Here is a 23,126-nt window from a genome sequence, read left to right on the forward strand (position 1 = left end):
TACTTAAGAAATATTTGCAGCTTTAAATTTATCCTCTTACACAAGTGATGTTATATATCATTCGGTCTTCTTTAGGAAAAGCTATGCCCATTACTAGTAAAGTTAGTGAATATTACCATACAGTTAAACTGCATTTCAGTGATACATTTTGGCGTATTTTAGTAACAGTCTGCACAAGCAATGGGTTTTGGTTGGTTTTTTTTTTTTCTAAATTCATTATGTTTGTTTATTTAAAAAAGCATTAAAGGAGATGCATTTTCCATGAAATAAGCGAGAAGACTGGAGGACAGTAAGTAGTGGGTTTTGATGAATCAGTAATTCCTTCTGTGTTGTCTGGTATTATGTAAATGCCATTAAAAGCATGGCAGAAAATCATGATGAACAAACGAGTCTGATTTTAGAATAACTCTTTTTTTAACAAAAAATAAATTAAACAGGATGCATGAGCAAGATTTAAGCAAGAAACATGAGAAAGAGATGGATGTCTTGACAGCAGATCACATCAGAGAGAAACAAAACATGCTGGCAGATTTTAATAAGACCCAAGAGCTGCTCAAGGAAATTAATTCAGCTTTACAAATTTCGTAAGTTTTGTTGCATTAAAAAAGTTTGTATGTGGCTGCATTTGAGTGAATAGTTTATCCTGGTGTCCACAAGTTGCTGAAGATATTGCAGAGATGCAGACGTGCAAAAACCTCAGTTAAGTATGGGGCCTAATCTTGCGTTCTTTAGGCAACACAATTCTATAAGCTTTAGGGGAATTTAGTGAGATGAACTGTTAGGGACTTGAGACTGAAAAATTTCAAGTAGGAAAGATATTAAACCTATGCAGTTCCTTGAAAATTGGAGAAAACATTTTTTCAAATGTTTTTTTCTCAAACATTTATACATCTTTTTTGAGAACACAAGAGTTTCTTCAACAAGTTTATAAACAGTACAATGTTGTCTATTAAGAAGTCTGATTACAGCACATAAGTGATGCAAACATTCTCAGGTTTGCTAAAATAAGGAAAATTAGTGTCTGAAATGGATGCTATGAGCATAACAATAACAGAATTCTTAGCGTGTCTCTGAGTCAAAATGCCACCTGGGGTGAGACCACCTCTGTGCAGAAGTGGTGTAGTAGTGTGTCATCTAGCCGGTGTTTTCCTGTCTTCCACATCCTTCATTCTTTATCTCTGTGACATAATCCATTCGGTCAGAGTTTCTGGCTGAGGTTTTCATAGCACATTGAGGGCTTCCTGACACACAGTTGTCACCGAGGGATTTGTATTTGCAGCACAAAAGATTTATGGCAGAGAAAATAATTGTTTCTAAGTATACGATTGAAAACTTTTTAAAGTTAGTATCAATTAAAAATGGCCAATAAAGCCCAAATGCATCTAATTCTTCCTTGATAATGAGTACTCAGGAATTGTCTCCAAATAAGATGGGTATAAAATTCTAGTTCTTACTCCCTTGTAATCATCCATGTGCGTGCTTTTGCGCCCTGATAAATGTGGTAATTTGCCATTCAGTAAGTTAGGTGTATGCTACCTTCTGTTTACTGCATTTATTTTGTATGAGAAACATACCAATAAGCAGCCACTGGAACTGGTTTTGGAGCTGTTTACCCTAAAGTTTTCCCCCATTAAGTTGTTTGGTTTTCAGCGTCCTGAAATTTTCCGAATTTAGTTGGTTCCCCACTACTGGTTCTTGCTCAACTTAGAGCTGCGACATGTAGCCACTGTTCGAAAGACAGCAAACATTATCCAGGGTGCCCTGACCTGGTTTTCAGTGTGTTATCTCTTGCTTGGTAAATTGAAGCAAGGAGATGTCAAAAGAGGAAGTTAAGTAAAAAGAAAAAAAAATAAAACAAAAAAAACCCCACCAAAACAACAACAAGAAGCCAAAACAAAACAAAACAAACCCCCACAAACAAACAAAAAAAAAACAACAACAAAAAAAAAAACCACCAGAAGCAGCTATTTCTTAAGTAACCCTTTCCAGGTTCTGCCTTACTTAAGCATGGCCTTGTGAACGTTTATGAAATGCGGAATCTATCTTACAGTAATTGAGAGTGGGTATCATTAATTACACTCTACCACTAGAGTCTTTAAATTACATATTATCTCTTTGAAACAGAAAAAAAAAACAGTTCTCTGAAATATCTGAAAATAAAAGGACAGCTGTGCATAACTATGTATTATACTCTAGGGATCTGTGTACAATAGCTTAACCCAGCATAAAATGTATACACAAAAATTAAGCCAACTGAGCATATTTCTGTTCTGCTGAGTCCAGTGCCTTTTCTGCAAATGGTCATGTTGTTCACATTCATAATGTTTTATGTAAATACATTATAGAATCTCAGATTACGTACAGGTTATTTGAAGGTTATAAATATAATTTGATATTAATTGTTTTTTTCAGATGCAACTCAAAGTAAAAATCACAAAGCTGCTTCTGAAGGGAAAATATTTATCTAAAGTGACAAATTATGTCTACTTCCAGGTGGCTTGTGGAATCAAGTTTGAGCTAACATAGACATCTTAAATGTATAGATTTTTCTCAGGGTTTGTTTTGTTTTTTAAATATCTTTTTTTCGTTAGGTTTGTTAAATTTCCTGAATCTGTTCTGACACTTGGTTCACTAATTGACATGAGGGTTGAATATGTGAGACAAGTATTTTAGCAGTTTCCTTTGGAGCAATGTTTGGCATCACGAGTGTTATATTTATGTTTCGGAGAGACTCAGTCATTTGAAATTGTCGTGTCTTCAAAACTTGTTCTTTAAGAAGAAACAAGGAGGTTTATGCAGTTACTTGCACAATTCCTCTCTCACTTGGCTTATTTCACTTCTCTCCTTTAATGCTTTCCCACCAGGCATTTCAAATTTCCTTCTATTTTTTTCAAATGTTTATCAATTGTTACATTTCTCTTAATCCAGATATCCTAATATCCAAGTGTTATTGCTTTTCTTTTGCAGCTCATTCCTTTATTTCATCTCTAATGGTACTAAGTTGCTTTTGTGGAGAGGAGTTAGTTACCTTTTAGTCTTCACTGTTCTTGGATATCTTTGTCCCAGTATGTTCCACATGAACTGAGGAAGACGGTGCCAGCCTTGTCTGTCTGTCCAGTTTCTCCAGTATCACAAGCCTGCATCTTTATTCAGAGTAGCCATCTACAAAAAGAAAAAATGATACTGTTTGTTTTCAAGAAACAGTATCTCATCAAGAAAGTGAATTGCCATTTTTTAACATTTATGTTAATATTAAATATAATGCAATGCAGTCCCTATATTTTACAGAAAAATCAATCTTAGCTATGTCTTCTGTAATTCTGCTGTCCGTATTATGGTTTTGAATGCCTTATTTTCACTCTGACTTCCAAGAGGCCTTTTTTCAAACGCGTAGTACTGCATGCACAAGAAAGATGTTAAGTTTTTAGAATTTTGCCCAGATTATTAGTTACTGGAGCAAAGGCTGTGGTTATTGTTGATTTTTTTTTTTTTTAACTAGCTAAAGCTGAATGATAACATAGAAATTAATTTACTTCAAGGTGATAAGAAAGTCATCTTCTGTTTTTACTCCCTGAACTCTTTTTTGTACTAATCAAAAATGTGACTATTCACTCATCATTTAACACTGGATCAAGCTAAAGGGGGTCTTCTTCTTTCCTATAAAGTTTAGAAGAAATGGAAGAAAAATATAAAACCAGAGAATCAAGACCAGAAGACTTGCAGCTTATCTCAGAACTGAAAGACCTAATTGCAGAGCGGGACCAACTCATAAAGAAATTGATTGTAAGACTTTCATGCTCTCTTGGTTTAATATCTTGACGGATACAAAAAATTTTATCTACTTCAAAGTGTTTGAAATGTATTTAAAGAACCAATCCTGCTAGCGTGTTATTCATATTCTTTAACACATTATTCCTATGGTTCCAATGACTCAAAATAGTAAAACTAATTAGATACAGAGAGTTTTGCACAATCAAGCATAACACATTATTACAAAAAATATTTCAGTGTGACCTTGATCAGATGTCTACTATCTCAAATCTTGGACTGAGCCAGCCATGAAAGCCATATAAGAAATAGTCCCTTCTATGAAGTTTCTAAGACCAATTTTCTGATCCACTGAACTTCCCAAATTCAGAGCACAACACCCTGACTCAGATTAGTTTGATTAGATTCTGATTGAGAAGCAAGAAGGAAAGAGGGAATTCAAATTAAGTAGAGATCAGAAGTTAACTATACTGAGTCTTTCCCAGTGCAAAATCCATAGGCTGTGCTCGCTCCCAGCAGCATAGAAGTGCAACAGAACTGCATAAATAGAAATTATTTAATATTTACATATAATAATATATAAAACACATTAAATATGGAATGCGGTTTTTAGAATTAACAGTTTCTTTAGAAACGTAAACATAAATTTATTTGAGATCATTCTATAGGCAGATTTGGCCACTAACCGATTGAAAAATGCATAAAAAGAAGTTTCTATTTGTTCTTCTTTTTAGGAGGACAAAAAGTTCTATCAGCTGGAGCTAGTTAACAGGGAGACTAACTACAACAAAATGTTTAATGCAAGCCCTAATGTTGGTGTTATTAATCCATTGGTGAAGGTATGTTCCATGGACTTCATTGCTAAAGTGAAGAAAAAAAAAATCTGAACTCAGGATATAGCAAAAAGAAGAAATACGTGTGTATGTGTGTGTGCCTGCATGGATACATATATCACTCTTAAAAGACGTATTCAAAACAAGGAACATAGTTTTCCATTTGTCTCTACTTTTGTGTAGGTTTGTTTCTTTTGTGTTGTTGAGAGATCCACTAATACTGTTGCCCTAGTTTGCAAGACACGTGTGACATGAAACACAGTTCCTTCTCACAAAATCAAAATAGAAAAGTGGCAGAAAGACAACAGAGGGCAGTACTGTAGCATATAATAGAGAACAGTGACACCCATAATCGGTTTTAGTTTCATAATTTTTTTGGTTATTTTGGAAAGTGCAAGGGCAACTTCATTTTTCAGGTGGTGCTGAGGATGGAAGAGCATTAGAAAGACAGAGGGAGAGGAGACACTAGAGGAAGGAAATAAGGGTAAAAGGGGAAGGAGAAGAGTATGAGAAGGGCATGGCATGAGTCCGAATGGAGAGAGACAGAGTAATACTGGAGAAGTGGAGTGACAAACAAGGTAAGCACTGTGAAGGCAGCAGGAGATAGAAGTCAGCCTCTAGCCTTCTCGGTTATTGTCACCTCCCATACAAGTGAAAACACTTCAGTAGCAACCTTTTCCAGTTCTCTCCATCCTGCTGAATAGCAGCCAGCGAAGGCTAGTGTACAAGCAGGCATAGTAGCCTCCCTGTCACTTCAAAAGCCAGCAGCATTCCTTCATGAGGAACTTTAATAGACTGTGGTAGTGTACCTTCATTCTACTTCTTTTCACCACTTCAGGAGTAAGAATGAGTCCTCTGACATTTTCTTCCTCCTTGTGACAATAACCCATAGGTTATTTCATCTGCATGGAAAGGGAAGAGATTTGTCCCCGCTGTAGAGGCAGAACAACCTGGGAAGGTTTTAAAGCAGAGGGTAAGCCAAGGGGCACAACAGGAGCAGCTCAGGTCCCTGAGAGCTTCAGTGATCAAGGCTCAGGCTCCATTATTTAAGAGGAGGTCTGGGAGTGTTACTTGACATCAGGCAATGTTATTTAGCTATGCCTTATTATAGTTTCACATCAGATCAGCGAATTTCCCACTTCTGCACTAACTCTGCTGCAAATTGTCAGTGTTCTCCTACTCTCCAGGAGCCCAGCAGCTCTCTCAAGCTTATCTGCAGATGCCTAACTTTTATGTGTAAGTGCATAAAAGAACTTAGTTTGGGCCCAGTAGAGACAATACCAGGACTGCCAGATACCATTTGAATGCTTTGTTTTTATGTGATAAAGGTTGTTTGAAAATTTTGGAAGTTTGTCTGAAGCACTCATTTATAAAGACGTGAAATGTTTAAGCTTGTGTTTTGTGTGAAATCTGAAGTGTTTGGGAGAAGTACTTCAACATCAGATTTCCGTAGTGATAATCCATATATTTTTATAATATGCTTCTATCACTTCAATCTGTTTAGACTTTAAAACCGTTTTGTATGCCAGAACATTTTGATCTCTCATTTCATAAGTTGTGGACTATGTTACTTCATTTTGTCAAAGCACGTACTGTGTTATTGGAGAATGAATTACAAAGAAACCGAAAATCTCATTCTCTTTTCTTTTTTGTAATAAAAAGACAGAATTTTGAGTTACTACAGGCTTTGCATATTAATGCAAAATCATAGCCATTGCAGTATGTATTACAGCTTCTCTGATTTATGCAATGGATCTGTTTAGTATTACATTGTTACATCTGAAGTTTCTTAATACTTTGCATGAATTTCATGGAAACAATACACGCAATTTTGTGTCTCCAGATTTGACTGCTTCAGAAGCATAGATTGTTCTGTAGAGTATAAATATAAACTGTAGTATTCTTCTAAGCACTTAAGTGGATAACACACATTATCCAGAAATGAGCCACCTACAAAGCACAGAGACTTAACTACAGTGTGTTTAACACACAGTTTTAGTTACAGTGTGTATTACCTTGCAGGTGTATTTTACGTAAGTTTGTTACTTTTTCCAAACTATTTTTTTCACCATAATGTTAATTCTTGCTTCTTCAGCCACTACAGAGGTAAAGTGTATGGGACCATCTTATTTTGATCCTTTGCAGCTAATGATCTTTTGCTGTGATGCTTAAAAAGGACTGGTTTCTATTACAGCTTGCTGTTAGATTGTTGGGGTTTTATAATTGCATTTTGACAAACACACCCACCAGTGTGGCTACAATTAGCAGCATTTGCATCTGCCAACCCTGGAGAGGTCAGGCACTGAAATGAAAGCCAGCAGAGAGCTAAACAGAATAAAGTCCAAACAAACAATAGGGATCTCTCTGTCTCCGTCTGAACTCCTGCCCACCCTTGAATACAGCGGCTCTTCTGTTTCAAGGGGAATTCTGCTTGAAAATATTATATAGAAACAACATGAGATTCCACTTGTCTTTCACTTTATTTAGTTCAAATTTGTGTAGTTTATAAGCCCTTAAGGGGTTTTTCCCCTAGCTGCTTTGTTAGGGTTGCATATATGTAATTGAAAGGAAGAATTTATTATATATTCAAATAATACATAATTCATGAGAATAAATGAATCCATTCATTCAAAAATCCTATTTTTGGAAATAAGGCTTTTTTGATATTAATATTTTATTGTAGACATGGAATATTTGATAGAAATCAGAAAATACACATGGCGTTCTGTCACACAGCTATTTTTAAAAACCTACAGAATTATTTGAATCATCCTTTTACATTAAAATATCTATTAAAGTAGAGAGCATAAATACTGATTCCTTTGTATGATGTGTTATGGAGAGTAAAATAGTGATATAAAATTTTTCAGTATTTTGAGTCCCTTGAATTACTATCAGTGGGAGTATGGAGAGTATTAAGAAAAATGCTCAGTTGTGCCATCTGGTGTCTAGAAGCAGCAGCTGTAGTAGCATTAAAAGCCTGGCCTTTCCCTTGTGCAAGAAACTGAACTCCTATACAGTAATCTTTTTATCTTTAGCAGTATCGCTATATTGCTTGCTAACTATGAGGGCGTAATTGCTTCAAAAGAAATGTAGCTGCCTTTCTAGGTTCCATGTTCCAGTTACCAAAACGTGCCTTGGTGATGGGGTGAAACCTGTTGGAGAGATTCACTTTTTTCATCATTGAAATTTGCTGTAATTACATTTGACAGCAGAGCTGTTCCACTGATATCAAGAAAAGATTTAAGTAAACATGAAAGGTTTAACAGACTAAATGACAATTTTGTGGAAAACTTCCTCTCTCCAATGTCTTAAATGGAGCAAAATGTTGGAAGATCTCATATAATATATTCCTTGATTATTACACTAAGTCTTAATAACTTAATCATCTTGATCAGAAATTTTATTTTGCTGCAAAAGATTGTGGTGTTCACTTCTGGTCAAAGCAAATAGTAAAACTACAATTGGGGAAAAAGCCCAATCTGTCCCTTAAAAAAACAAAACAAAACAAAACCCACCAAACCCAAACCAGCCTTCCCTACAACTTTTACATTTGCAAATATCCTCATCTGTCCTGGTGCAAGAAGCCTTCCTTACATTTGTTATTTTTAATGCAGCAAAAGAAGAAGAACGATAAATCAACAAACAGGTTTGTGAGTGTCCCCAATCTAAGTGCTCTGGAATCTAGCGGAGTGGTGGGCAATGGACATCCCAACCGCCTGGACCCCATTCCTAACTCACCCATCCACGATATTGAGTTCAACAGCAGCAAACCACTACCACAGCCAATGCCACCCAAAGAGCCCAAGACGTTTTTGAGGTGAGCCCTGCCTCACCAATCTTTTTTTTTTCTTTTTTTTTCTTTTTTTTTGCTTAACTCAGGAAAATTTTGCATTCCTATTGAGCTGAATCCCACTTGCTTTATCAACCTTTCAGAGGTACAAGTACTCTTACGGCATTTTCAATTTTTACATTATATTTGTAACCTCTTTATAGTATTCCTTTTTATTGTAGACCTTGTTGAAATGTGAAGTATTCTCTCACTTTTCCATGTCTTGAACTTTGAAAACCTGTTTAGATACTTTAACGGAATTCATGTGCTTCCAATTGTTTACATATATGAACAATTGTTTTAAATGTTTGTGTTATTTACTGATTGCCATTTAGGAATTGATACTAGCACAGAATTTCTTTTATTCGGTATTACGTGATAATGGTTTTATGTAAGAAAACTATTTTCTGTGCCACATGAATGTTTCGTGTTTCCCCTTTCCTCACCTAAATCCAGTTGTTTCATAGGAGTAACCTTACTACAGCAACAGGAAACGTGCGTGCTTGGATGCTTAATGCTGAGCTGCCAGTAATCAAAACCAGCATTAAAGTCTCAAGTTATTCTCTCACAAATTAATGTAGTGAATTGAATAACTTAAAAAATGGCATTTTAGAGGCAGGATTTTAGTCTTTTGCCTTTATGTGCCTACATATTAAATGCAGTGAAGCGGCATACTCTGTATTGAGTAGGTGCTGATCTCTTACCTCTAAGTTGGCAACTTAAAGCAATGTGTAATTACCAGTTCTACAGTTGGTTGTTTATTCTCTCTTTTGGTTTAATGCGAAAGACCACATACCTAGCAACTACTAATTATAAAAGGAAACAAATAATAGAATCTAAGATAGATAAAGGAAACCAGTCTATTTTGAGAAAACAATCTTTATAAAAAAAATACTGTCGCTTATTTTTTCCTGTGCATGCGATGTGCATGAGTGTGCTCAGATACCTATAACGTGCATGTGCATGAACTCCTGGACTGTCCTGATGGGGTTTCCATTCCAGTTTGTTTTGTGCTCTGTATTATCCAGTAATACAGTAGGGATTATTTTATTACTGATTTTTATTGATAAAGGAACTTAATTGTACAATTAAATTTAAATTAAATTTAAGTATTCTCTCTTGCTCATTTTGTGAGAATTTTAAGCGTTCAAGGGGGAAACAAACCTTGTTTGCAGTGCAGCGGGTTCTTTTTTCCTGATATATTAGCATATTCTAAATGTGTGCACGAACAACAATGCAAGTGATATTTGTGATCAGTGTTAAGTATTAAATTAGTGTTTATTTTTGTTCAGTTGCCAACCGGTCTTTGTGAGCACGTCTACAAATATGATGCTGGCATCATATTTTTGAAAAATTAACTTTACCACAGGAAAAGGATGCTAAAAGAGGACCTCCTACAGTCACGCTTTTCCAAGAAAACCCTTTTTATTCTTCCTGAAAACCTCAGCTGTTTCTGAGATTTTAAATTATGTTTTCCAAAATACTATTTGCCCACCCTGTAATGCGGCTTCTGAACTGCCGTGTCCGTGCTGCTGGTGCTCTCCAATGGAGTGGATGATCACAGATTCTGTAGGGAGACATTAAATCATGTCCTGAGGCACACTGATCATTAACCCATGGGAAAACCGACCGTGTTCATTACCAAATATTCTCCGTGCTTTTTTTTTTTTCTCCTAACATTTGTACTTTTTGTGTAGTTGTGGGATAATTGTTCTTTTTTCTTTCTGTGAATTTAGCCCTCCTCAGACTGACGCTTCACCAGTGGCTTCACCAGATCCCCAGCGCCAGGAGTGGTTTGCCCGGTACTTCACCTTCTGAGAGATGGTTTGGTTTTGTGGCACAGCGTGATGTGGACTGTTTATAAGAGCATGACCTTAAATAAATCCTCATGTGAACAAGCTTTCCTGTAATTTGTCAAACACTGTGAATGAGAAAGTATTTGTCTTTCTGATTTGAAACTGCACTGTATTTCATGTTATATTTGTTGGAATCACTTGACATGGTACTATATAATGTGTGTAATTATAACTATTATTTTTATTTAAAATGGAAGAATCTTTAAACTTTGTAATTACTACATAATAAATTTTGGTAGAACAAACATAATGCTTTTCCCCTTTTTCCTATAAATGTGTTTTCTTTGATTTCAGGTAAGGCTTTCCCCCAGAAAATAACATAATTGCATGGTGACTATGAATACAATTTAAATTGTCAAAGGAAAAACTATATGCATCTCACTCTCTCTCCAATTTAGGCAGGATACGTTTAATGCTTCTCAATTCTATTCTGTTACTTTGTAGCAGTTTAAAAACTGTCTTTTTCTAACATTTAAAAGGAAGAATGTGAAATAAAGCAAAACTAGTGTAGCTGCCAGCCTTCAGAGCAGAGTAATTTTTACGAGAGGATGAAAAAAGTCCCAAACCAGGAGCTGTTCACCGGGGGGGGCTGACTCCTTACCTGTTGCTCATGAGATTTTTGCCAGCTAGTTCTAATCGAACATTTTATCATTGAATTCAAGCAGAAAGTGTTCCCACAAGTGATGTATTTCTTTTATGAATATTAACAAAAACACACTTTAAACATTTTGAATACTGTACGAAGTATCTTTGCATAAATCAAGAATCTACATTTTGAGCACATAGTCCTGCTTCGGATAAAATTCATGTCTGAAATGAAAAAAAAAAGAAAACACCCACGCAAGTTTTTCCCATTTATACATACTACAGATACAGACCTTTCATTAAAACTTAATTATCTTCCTTTGTCTGTATTAAAGTTGTTTTTTCTTCTTCTTAAACTGATATATGAAAATGTTTTTTCAGCTAGTGAGCATGATTCTCCAATCTACACCTTGTATGATGTCAGTGTTGCTCGAGAAATTTGCTGCAGCATAGAGAAAGCTAGAGCTTGTTGTCTTTTTTATATTTTTTCATTCAAAGATTACCACAAAGTAACTCACACTGGTAGTCTCAGGGAGAAAATTGTCTCTTTGTTTTATGAATGTATTTTTAAGCTGAATCTCTTATCTTTTCAAAGCAGGAAAAAATGTTTGAGTTATTTGAATAAGGTTTAAGTTAGCATATACAAAGGTCTTGAACTTTAATATTTCATCTGAAGCCCTAACTACATCCTTTTTTCGCTATATGCACAAAGGTGAATACCCAGATAAAGACACTTGCTAATTACAATGAGTTTTATATGTAGAATATGTATAAATGAAAAATTTGTATGTTTTCATATAAACAATATAAGATCTTCTAAATGAACATTTTAAAACTTTTATCTTATAATTCAGTTTAAAAACTCCACTGAAAGCTGTATTTTGGTGATGCTGCCGTGGATTAAAGATGTATACAGCAGACTTTCTGTAGCTGGTGGACTCAACTGTAGGTATATGCAACTTTTTAATTTTAGAAGAAAGCCATATTGGGCAAAATGTCAGATTTCTTGGCTGTTACCCAAAATAAAATACAGTAGCTCATTTTGTTATAATGTTCTGAAGTGAGTGTTGCGTATTTTTTTTTCTTCCATGCTTTGCAAGGGCTCAGCCTTTTTCTGCCATCCTCCACTTCATTTGTACATTTTTACATATGGAATTAGTAACTGAACAGTAATCCAAAAATGATAATAGCTGCATTTACCTATTCAGTGGCAGGTGTGCCCACTGGTTTTTTGCTAGGAGGCATTTGTCTTTCGGAAGGGAGAAGAAAGTTAAGAAGCACTCGGTTACCACGTCTGCCCCAGCCAGCAGCTGTTCCACTACTGAATCAGTCTCCTAAAAACAAAACCCAAACAAACAAAAAAAGCCCAAAACCAACCCGAAGAAACAAGGAAAAAATTGATTTTTCGACCAAATGGCATTGAGAACCTTGTAAAATATGTTCCTAAAAAAAGTTAATATCTGACATTTGGGAGTCATACAGGAACTTGCGCTATCCCAGGGCTCTTGTGTTCCTGATCTTTGCAGTATCCGGTATTCTGGAAAAAGCTAAAAGTGCACGTATTCATGAGTCTGGTTGTGCAGAGAGTTCTGCAACAAAGTCTCTGCTCACACAGGCACGCAGTCTTTCCTAGCTCAACGCACAACTCCGAGTAAGGAGGTAAAACGATCAGCGTGAAGTTGCATAGTATTATTTACAATGGCGAGAAAATCTTTTGGCTCTCAGGAGCTCTCTCTCTGCACTCTGACGCATTAAGTCTCATTATCAGCACTTAGTGTAACTAATTCCCCCGACCCTTTAGTTTTAGTCAGAAAGAACAATAAAAGGAGAAAGAGCAAACAACACAGATTGTGATATTTTAATCCTTACTGTGTTTTCCTGTGGAAGAAGGAAGTCACAGCCTATACTTGATACGGGGGCAAAACACAGCAGAATCCTACATTTATCGGAACGCCATCATAATGATCAGTCTCAGCCCTTCAGGCTGGATTGCCCCACTTACTTGTGTGAGAAGAGTTTGAATGCTGGTGAATTTTTCAGGTTAGCAGAAAACTGCTCTAGCTGACCCATAGGACATGATCTCACGGCTCAAGGAAGAGCTGCATGGCTTTTTTTTCTGCAGCAGGAATCGTACCCAGAAGGTATACTTAGGAAAAAAAAAAGCCCAAAGATGGTTGAAAACCAAACTGCAATCAGTGCCAACATAGAAATCGCTTTATCAGACTGACTGCTTCCTTTTGCATTTTTTCAGTTACTTCAGCATGCGTGTATTATATTTACCTGAGACTTCAAGGAAAATATTAGTCCTATGTGAAGTACTGGCAATAAATTACATGGGTCAATATTACAAAATTTTGAACATTCAAATTTAGTCTAAATAAATTTTCAGTTCTGTTTTTCTCATCATCTCTTATTTTGGAAGAAAAAAATTATTTTCTAACTGGTTTGAGTAGTTCTACATTTAACGTGTAATTTTTTGATCACTTTAGAGTAAAAATATCTATGTAATATAAAACTGAAGAATATAAACTATTTGGGTGTTTTTAGGATATACCCATCATCTTTTCTTCCTAAATGTTTTCTATAATGCTGCAAGAATCTTTGTTTTCATTCTTACAGCAGAATATAATTTTTTCACTCTTGATGCAGGTAATCTCTGGACCTAAACTTTCCTGCTTTTTGACACTAAAGAACTCTTTCTGCAAAGGACTCCTTTGATGAGCTGCGCTTCAAAACTGAAAGCAGCAATCTCTTGGGGGGAAAAATGTTTCTGTTCGTTGTAACTGAAACATGGGGGGATTCTGAGCAATAGCCCAGGTCGCAGCACTTGCCTTTCTGGGGTGGCAACTGAAAAAAAATGGGGTCCTTTCTTTTCTCTAAATTGTTAACAAATACACTATCCCAGTAATCATAGATAGAAAATCCCAATATTAACTTTTCACTAATGGTCATTCACTTCTTTTTCCCATTTTAGCCTTACTCTGAAGCTCGATTTAAAAACTACAGGACACGAGGAATTCCGAAAGAATATCAGGAGACTTCACACATAATATTAGAAATCAGACCCGATCATGGTGTCAGAGCAATCTCTTGCTTGTTTAAAGTTTATTTTAAGTTATATGTGAATTTTGTTACATGATCTCTGCGCTATCTACAGGTAAATTTCACTAATTCTGCACTTAGAAAATTAGACCCCGAGTTTTCCTCCTTTGCGGTAATTTACTTCCCTTAGAAAGAAAATTACTGCGTCGTATCACTTAAGAAAATAATGATCTTCAACCTCCTCTGCAGTGAACAGGCAGCTTCAGGGGTGAATCTGCCCACTTATCTCTCTTGATTGCGTAAAGACTGTAGAGTAGCAACAAATCTAAGTGCCTTCATTGCCTAAATTTAGGTGTGAGGAACCCTAGCCTGTCATTTTTCTTAAATTATTTTTTTTAACCAACATTTGCAAAAATACGACAGCTTTGAAAGATGCAAACTGTCTTTCCTTACAGGAACTATGTTGCTTTTTTCCTGGTATGTTCAATGTAGTCCAATACAGTACCGTTACTATTCTTCATAGACAAGTGCTAAACCTTTTTTTACTGTAATAAAGGTGAAACACTTAATTCGTAGCATTGTTTTTTAGCTACTTTTGGGTGTTGGGCATCGTATCGGTTTTACTTATGTACACATTCCCTAGCAAAGTCTTTAAATGGAAATATGACTTATTTCCATGTACAATTATATATAGAAATCATCTTGCAATTCTAAAGCTAATTTACTTTGCAGTATATTTTGGTCATATAAAAAAATATCCATTTCTTTAGATACACTACAGTAATTGGAAGTACCTGTGGATAGTGCTGGGATCACGTAACAAAACCAGGCAGCCAAGATGAAGCAGAACTTTTCCACTTCGGCGTGACCGACCGCTGAACTCCATTTCTCTTAATAGTAGAACTTATTTGCTGGGCTCAATATCGGGCTCTTTTACTGCACAATTGTGTTAACATTTATCATTTTCAGCCACATACACAATTAGACAACTCAAGCTTTGTTGACTCTATGAATTGTACCACAAGTTCCTAGGTTGATATGGTTAATGTTCCTGGGTTCATGAGGTGAACTACTGATCCGCTCTGGAGTCCTGCACAGTCTTAAGGATGAGTTTATAAATTGCCTGTCACTAAGGCAACTCAGTTATGTTCAGAGTTAAGCGGGGTATAGAGGCCTGTTCGCAGTAAACAGCTGGCTGAACACAACAAGAAGCAGCTGCTGCCAGCAGCACTGATAGCAACGTTGCTAGGGAACAAGAAGAGCCAAGCTTAAGAAAATAAAAGCATAATTCAATAATGACTAACGAAATCTGGCTTCATTATGACTCTCGGAAATTATCAGGCGTTCCACGTACAACGAGAGACGAGCAGAAAAGTTTAGAGAGCAGCTGAGTGTTCTACTGGAACTATGGCTGTTTAACTTCGGTTACAGATCGTCAGCGTGATGGCGGGGCACAAAGGGGGCAGCAACTTCAGGCTGTAACCACCACCGGCAGCCTCAGCCACAGCTGGCAACCGGCATCTCTCAGGGCAGATGCTGAAGCCCACGTTTTACGGTCACAGGAACATTCAACCATATTCACGCTAAATCTTTACCTAATCTTTACTGTGGGATCCGTGAGCCTTTCTCAGCACAGCTGTGTTGGCAGTGTCCCAGTTGCAGGCCGGAGTGGGACATGTACCAGCCACCCCGACCACGGCATTAGCAGGCAGTTCTAGTACTCTCCCGGGACATTTCCAGATTGAGGGCACACACTATGTTCTGTAAAACTGAAAAATGGCGGATTTTTTAGTCTTCTTCATAACCACACAAGACTTTCAGAAGTGACCTGAAAGCAAAAAAAGTAATATTGGCTTATGTAAGAGAGGCATTCAAAGTGGAAAGCGTTCTGAGCCCAGGACAAGAGAGCTTTTCAGGCTGGTAACTACCAGCACTGTCTCCATCCGCTCGTTTGAGATAATTACTTTTTCTTGTCCTATTTTGCACCATGCTTTCGAGAGGGGCTACATCATGGATTTCCAAAAGGGCATAATGTATTTTTTTTTGTTGAGTAAACATTTCTTCATTACTCAGCTAAGCACATAACCATTACTAGTTATTATTAGATAATAATAAAATGATAAATACCCTTTTTTTTTTTTTCTTGTAGGAAGCACTACCTAACCGCAGCCTTTACACAGCGTGCTGGGTTTGGCTGGGACAGAGTTAATTTTTTTCAGAGTAGCTACTATGGGGATAGGTTTTGGATTTGTGCTGGAGACAGTGCTGATGTTTCAGGGCTGTGTCAGTTACTGCTGAGCAGTGCTTACGCAGAGACAAGGCCTCTTCCGTTCCTCACACCACCCCACCAGCGAGTAGGCTGGGGGTGCACAAAACGTTGGGAGGGGACACAGCTGGGAGAGCTGACCCCAACTGGCCAAAGGGATATTCCATACCATAAGACGTCATGCTCAGTGTATAAAGCTGGGGGAAGAAGGAGGAAGTGGGGGATGTTCGGAGTGATGGTGTTTTGTCTTCCCAAGTAACCGTTACACGTGACGGAGCCCTGCTTTCCCAGCGATGGCTGAACACCCACCTGCCAATGGGAAGCAGTGAATTAATTCCTTGTTTTGCTTTGCTTGTGTGTGCAGCTGTTGCTTTACCTATTAAACTGTCTTTATCTCAACCCATGAGTTTTTCCTCCCTTTTACTCTTCTCTCCCCATCCCAGCCAAGGGGAGTGAGCGAGCGGCTGCGTGGGGTTAAAGCACAACACACACCAATATCCGTTATTTGCTCTGTAGTTGTAATTAGCTGCTCCAGTTGCAGGCTGCTGAATTCTTTTTCATCCTGTTGCTCTAGTTGATTAGGCTACAAAACACCGAGTCTGAGGAAGCACAGACGGACACCTCCGGGAAATCACAAAAACTGCAGCTCTGCCATACCAGAAGCCAGGTAACTGTGCTGATCTGCCTAACAAACGTGCAGAAACAGCCGAGTCTCATCACGAGAAAAAAGCAGCCTGGTTTTGGTACCTTGGCACCATAAACTGAGTAAAGCTGACACTGAAAGCATACTGTGGAGACGAGGCTTGCTTGACACTCCACCCAGAATAATCTTGACCAGAAATGGCTTTGAATTTTCACAGTGATCAATTTATACATTGGGTGCAGGTCTCAGCAGTGCTTTTGCAGACATATCCATTCAATTAGTTAGAATAAGACCATTTTATAACGCAAAATGTTTTTCTGCTTCTACAGCCATATCTAACGGTTAAAACTTTTCCTGTTTATACCTCCCTGAAGCAGCCTTAGACTTTTGTTGTAAACAGCGTCTCCTTCAGGTGAGGATTTAGGCAATATCTACAAATACTCTGAAGAAGTTTGTATTTACAAACAACGCAGCACAGATAACTGAAGTTCTATCCACTGATTTACCAGACAGGAGTCATATGCAGGAATCCTCTTCCAATAGCTTATGGAGTAGCAATCCAGAGAAATGTTATTTGTGATTTAAAGCACCTGAAGTTCCACCCGAGAAGCTTTTGCCCAAAGATTCCAAGACCCTTCCTTTCTCTGCTGGCCAAACGTTCCTCAGATCAACTCACGAATGGCAAGATATTCAATATAGTCAACAGGGATGAAGTAACGACTGTAGCTTTCTTATTCATTAAGATCACAGATTTAAATATGATTGGGAGAAAAAACATGTTAGACATTCAAAGTAATTATTTTAGTTTAATTAAGGCAGGTAAGAGAGTTACTTTACATATTGAAGCCATATATCAAAACTTGAAAATAAGGGATCTAAAGGATATTTTTTGTTGAAATATGTTGATTTTCCCCTCCAACTCTAAAAATTCGTATCAAAGTATGAGTTTTGTACATTTCTTCTGATATCTTTTTATTATAGAACTATTGTCACAGTTCTGATACTTTGGTGATAGTATGGTATGCTTTTTGGTTAAGATCTTACATGGGCAGTGATTTTTGTTTTGATTGCATATCTATAATTCATCATTAATACAAGCTGAGAATGGGAGGTCCTAGGAGCGAGTAGCTCAATAAAGAAGTTTTAAGATCCTTCAAACACTTTGAAGTTAAGGGGACATTAAGTAATTCTCTGTGTTATCACAAGACTTGAATGGATATATGAAAAAGATACTCAAATACATTAGCAGAGGTACTGAGAAAAATACATGTAGTAATTCAGAAGACAGTCTACTTACACCGAAATCAATGGGGACAGAACTCAGGCAAAGCACTTGTTGGAAGAGCACATATGCTACAAAGTAGCTGAAAAGCAAAGAAACAGGCATACTGCTGGAGGAACTGGGATCCAGTTTCACTCCTTATACCTGGAACTCAATTTTGAGGTAGAATTAACTATTTAAAAGATAAAATATTTCAAATAGTTAAAGCCCATCACTGGGTTGTAGTATACACTCAAAGAACATACAGATATGAAACTATTAAAAACAACACAATGTAAAATCTAGGCAAAAGCTTTAGAGCCTCCAGCAAACTCCATTTTCTGGCTATATTAAAAATAAAATCCCCCCAACTCCTCAGACTTTGCAATGAAGAAGAGGGAATTGACTGGGTTGTTGGGCACCTCGCTGTAAAAAAAGTCAAATTTAGACTACGTGGGATTTGTAAACCGGGGCAGGGGGGGGCGGTGCGGGGCTGGGGTTGCAGGAAGCAGCAGCAAATAGCAAATACGAAGTTCAGCTACCCTGGGGCCAGCCTGCTGCACAGCACCGCTCCTTCCCCCCGAATTACTGCACCCCCCGTGCGGTACACGGGAGCAGCGTCCCTTTGTAACGGAGGGACAGCGACATTTAGGCAAACGGGACCGGGCACGCCGTTACTAAAAGAATCCCTCGCTGTACCTTTTGTTCGGGGGAGGCAGCGCAGCTGGGACACCCCCCCGTACCCACGGAGCGCCCTCCTCTCCCCGCAGGCCGCCGGGCCCGCCGCCCCTCACCCGCCCCCGGGGGGACCGGCCCTCCCGCGGCAGCGGCGGCCCCGCGGAACCGGCGCGTTCCGCCACGGCGATCGCAGAGGCGCAGCCGGGCCCGGGCGGCGCAGAGGGGGCGGGGACGGAGTCCCTTCTCCTGCCGGGTGAGGGAGCTGCGGCGGCGGGAGCCCGGCCGGAGGGGCGGGACGGCGACGGCCCGCGCTGCAGGTACCGAGGGGGAGCGGGGCGGCCGCGCAGCGCTGCCCGCCTCAGCCCGGCGGGTTGGGGGGCGGCCCCACACACAGGCTCCGGCGCGGCCGCCGGGAGCGCACCCGCCGCCCGCAGAGCGAAGCGGGACGGGAGGTGCCCAGGGCTGCGCTCTGCGGGCAGGCGGCGTTGCCGGCCCGGCCCGGCCTGGCCTACGCCCGCCTCGCCGCGTTCAAAACTTGCCGCGCTGGCGGCGGCCGGGGCGGGAGGCCTGGCTCCGCGCTGCCCAGAGCCCCGCGCCCGGGGCAGGGCCGGACGAGCGGCTGCCGCCTCCCCTCATCCCCCACCGAGCGGGCGGCTTCGCTTTCTGTCACTGGGGAGAGGAGCCCCGCCGGCGGGCGGGCGCGAGGAGCGTGGAGGCGGTGTGACTGACGGCCAGGCTGACTGACTGACGGGGGGCGGGACGGGGGTGATTGACGGGGGGTGGCGCGGCGCTGATTGGCTGGCCGGGGCGGGGCGGTTGGTTGGCGGGAGCCCTCTGTGAGGGGCGGCGGGTTGGGGTGTGTTGTAAACGCGGTGCGGTCTCCCGCGCTCGTTAGCTGCGGCAGCCGTCTCCAAACTCCTCCCCCCGCCCCGCGATAGGCTTTTCTGAGTGAAAAGTGAAGTTTTCTGAGTGGCCTTACCGAAAAGCCCGGCTTTGTAACTGCTTTCCCTCGCCCGCAGAGGGGCAACATGGTGCTGAGTGCGGACCAGGTGAATCTGATCGGGCAGGTCTTCGAGTCTTACCTGCTGGAGCACCACAGAGACGACATCCTGGGCATCCTGAGGGAGGCAGACGAGGAGGCGCACTACCCCATCGTTGTCGACGCCTTGACGCTCTTTGAGGCCAACATGGAGATCGGGGAGTATTTCAACGCCTTCCCCAGCGAGGTCCTGCCCATTTTCGACAGCGCGCTGCGCCGGGCTGCCCTGACAGCGCTGCAGGCCGCCACCACCACCGCCGACCCTCCACAGCTCAGCGTGAAGCAGAACCTGCATGCCAGGGTGTCGGGTGAGTTGGAGGGGCAGTGAGGCGCCCCAGGCGCATCTCCCCGTCAGCACTGCCCAATTCCCTGGTTGTGTAACAAACTATTGTGGGGTCAAGGGAAGGAGCAAGTTGAACGCCTGCCATTTCCAAATGGCAAGTTGAACTCCTGCCATTACCAAAAGAACACATGCGAACACATGGCGTTGCGTAGACCAACCCGCAAAAAAGCTGTAGCCATCCCTGATGGTGTAATGTCCTGGTTTGGGGTAAAACAGAACCAATTTTCTGTTCAGTAATTTTACTTTTTAGGTAAGCCCCTTCTAACAAACTAAACTCTGAAATTAACAGCATATTGTGCAGAAAATTGGTTCATGTTTGTTGCTGAGTCAGGACTTAATGACAATGCCTTTCCGTGGCTAAAAGACTCCTCAAATCTGTGGCCAGTCTCACATTATTTCTCTTGTTGGCCAGAATGTCTAAAGAAAAAAAGGCCTAAAGAAAAGGTCTGAAAAAGGTCTAAAGAAATGAAGGTCTAAAGAAAAAAGTTCTAGGGGAAGATAGATAGTTTGTAGATTTTCTTGCAGGTTGACTTCCTTACTGTGTCAGTTGGCACGTGCTCTCTGTTGGCTCCACCCACATCTTCCAGAACAGGCAAAGTCTAAATTTTGAGTTGTCTTCTAACAGTTTAATCTGAAATTGATAAGTTTTATGCTTAACTAATTGTTATAAAATTACTTGTTATAAAATTAGAATGAACTGTTGGAAGGCATGATCGTTAATAGAGGGTTTTGTCCTCTTTTTCCCTACAAGTTGTTATGCCATTATTCACTATTATTAGGAAACTTTTAGTAGCTTTGAGGTGTGGTAAGCGTGGAGTGCAGGTTCTGGGGTTAAAATGCCTATTTTGCCTGATGTGGGGAACTGGGTCAGCAGTGGCACAGTCCCTTCTGGTCATTGCTGATGGTAACTACTTGGAGCTGTCTAGTCTGCAAAGCCGAGGGCTGGAGACCTGTGTTTCCCTCCCCTGCCCTGTGTTGGAGTGGTTTATGATCATTCAGTCTTTTCACAGCTTGAATTTGGATGAATCACATTTGTTAAATAGACCTGTCTTTTGTCCCAGTAAGTTCAATTAAAAATATTGTAATTAAAGCACATACATCAGAAATATAATTAGCCTATGGCTCTCATAATGCTATTTTCTCAAGGTTTTGGGGGTGGGTGGGAAGGCTTTCTACCTATTTAGGTGTTATGGAGCTTGTTTACAACTGCTGAGTGTGTGGTGTAAAAGGATGTCCTTTGTGTTGTACTAAAATTTGAAACGTCAGGCATTTCCCTCTACCTATAAAAGTTGGAGTGAATTAAAACTTTCCCCCTAGTGTTCTAGGGTGCATTTGCATCATTCAGGGCTTCAGCATGAAACAGAATTATTTTTACCCCAAGTATTATTGTATAAACTACCAGGAAGTATTAGAAGGAGTAAAGCAAAGGGCAAATGATCACCGCAAGGGGCAAATGATTGCTTAAAGCGGTGTCTTTAAGCATTCCTGCTCCTTTTATCAGCCTGTTGCTGGAGTTGACTATTCCTCTCACTGTGATGTTTTGTCTGAATATTCCCTAACCAAACTGAGGCAAAATTAGCCGCGTTTGATCAAGTAGTTTTAATAACTGATAAAAGCAAGCCTGACTGAGCATTGATGGAAAAAGTTAGTTGTCAGGCTCACAAATTACTCCATCACTAAACAGGAGGGAAACTGATGAAGAGCAGGGGGTTGTTACCCTCGTGTGGTGCAGCTGGATCAAAAGAACAGCTGTCCATGTAGTTTGGTTTGTGTTCTGTATCATCAAAAGGCTGGCTGCTGAACAAACAAAAGCAATAAGCTAAATGATCTGTAGACTTTTTTCTGCCCAAATTTTTCCATGATACTGTTGCCTTTTAAGTGGATGCTGTGTTCTGATTACCTTCAGGATTCTTGTCTTGGGGTGCTGCTTCCCATTCCAAAGTCAAACGGGAATGAGAAGGTGTTGCACTCTTCTTGGTGTGAGCAGCAAACACCTACCTGGAGTGGGGCTGAGGGGATCTGTGTGTCAGGCTTGGGCCTGAAGTGAGGAAAAGTGTTTCCGCTTATGCTAGATGTAAGAATGCAATCTTAGCATGCTCATTCCAATATGGACAGGGCATCTACGAGTTCAAAGACGGACTCGAGGAGTGTGAATATGCAGTGATTAATAATGGATGATTACCCTGGCTTCACTGAAGAAAGTAAAAGATGAAGTTCTTTATCTGAATTTTAACATTGTAGGAATTTGGTTGTATAACTTCTCCATTTCCTACAAATCCATTAAAAGATTTTTCCTTAGTGACCGTTACCCTAAGCACCGTTGTGTCTGTTACTGGTGGCCAAGCTGCTTCTAATAGTTCAGTTTTACACATTATTACTGATATAGTAAAGCTGATTCAAGGAGGCACATACTCAGATAAGGAGTTTGTCAAGCAGTCTAATATGATCAGAATGTAGGCTCTTTTTTTTCCTGTCCAGAGTCTTGTCTCTTCAGTATTCACAGAAATGATATCATGTATCCTGACAACAGTGCTGCAGCTCTCTCTAGTGTCTAGATGTGTTGAATTTTGCAAAGGTTGAGCTGCACCAATACTGAACTGGGGAAAAAAAGATGCCAAAACTGTAGGAAAAATAATGAATTTTATCTTTTTTTTTTTTGCCTGAACTGAATAGACGTGAAAACCTGTGAGAGAAAAAGAATTTTCAACAGGTTTGGTAGAATATATAAATAGCTTTGTTACAGTCAGACAGAAAAAATTGTTTGTAGTTCTACATAATACTCTATTTCTTTTTCAGTTTATTTAATTCCTTTCTACTTTTTTTTTTTACTTTATTCTTTTACCTTTTAAAATTAGCTTAATATTTTAAAATGTTTTCTTTAAACAAAAGCAAAAGGTCAAACACTTTGCTTAAAAGCGTCAAAACAGAATGTTTCGGCATGTCTGAAATAAAGCATTTGGTTTTGAAAACACTGAAATAA

The 23,126-nt window shown here is 39.6% G+C and overlaps 2 protein-coding genes and 1 long non-coding RNA gene across 6 annotated transcripts in view; 2 read left to right on the top strand and 1 right to left on the bottom strand.

Annotated features, from left to right (window-relative positions):
- Nucleotides 1–11,181, top strand: part of FAM184A (family with sequence similarity 184 member A) — a 73,478-nt gene extending 62,297 nt beyond the window's left edge. For 2 of the 3 annotated variants that reach the window (XM_054196994.1, XM_054196995.1), the window contains 5 exons: nt 438–584; nt 3,666–3,783; nt 4,503–4,607; nt 8,219–8,421; nt 10,170–11,181. In XM_054196994.1, coding sequence (XP_054052969.1) covers nt 438–584; nt 3,666–3,783; nt 4,503–4,607; nt 8,219–8,421; nt 10,170–10,251 — 655 coding nt within the window. In that variant the 3' untranslated portion in view covers nt 10,252–11,181. The remainder of the gene's footprint in view (nt 1–437; nt 585–3,665; nt 3,784–4,502; nt 4,608–8,218; nt 8,422–10,169) is intronic. The other variant, XM_054196996.1, reaches the window with a different exon arrangement.
- A 297-nt stretch (nt 11,182–11,478) lies between these two features.
- Nucleotides 11,479–18,912, bottom strand: LOC128907771 (uncharacterized). The gene is made up of 3 exons (XR_008465730.1): nt 18,786–18,912; nt 16,352–16,491; nt 11,479–15,744 (listed from the first exon to the last, which is right to left on the bottom strand). It is a non-coding gene; the product is annotated as an uncharacterized LOC128907771 (long non-coding RNA).
- Nucleotides 18,913–19,051: 139 nt separating this feature from the next.
- Nucleotides 19,052–23,126, top strand: part of MCM9 (minichromosome maintenance 9 homologous recombination repair factor) — a 48,582-nt gene continuing 44,507 nt past the window's right edge. The window contains exons 1-2 of one of the 2 annotated variants that reach the window (XM_054195591.1): nt 19,052–19,081; nt 19,784–20,111. In XM_054195591.1, coding sequence (XP_054051566.1) covers nt 19,793–20,111 — 319 coding nt within the window. In that variant the 5' untranslated portion in view covers nt 19,052–19,081; nt 19,784–19,792. Of the gene's footprint in view, nt 19,082–19,614; nt 20,112–23,126 lie in introns of those variants that run through there. The other variant, XM_054195593.1, reaches the window with a different exon arrangement.

This window comes from Rissa tridactyla, chromosome 3 (assembly GCF_028500815.1).
Source record: "Rissa tridactyla isolate bRisTri1 chromosome 3, bRisTri1.patW.cur.20221130, whole genome shotgun sequence".
Taxonomy (NCBI): Eukaryota; Metazoa; Chordata; class Aves; order Charadriiformes; family Laridae; genus Rissa; species Rissa tridactyla.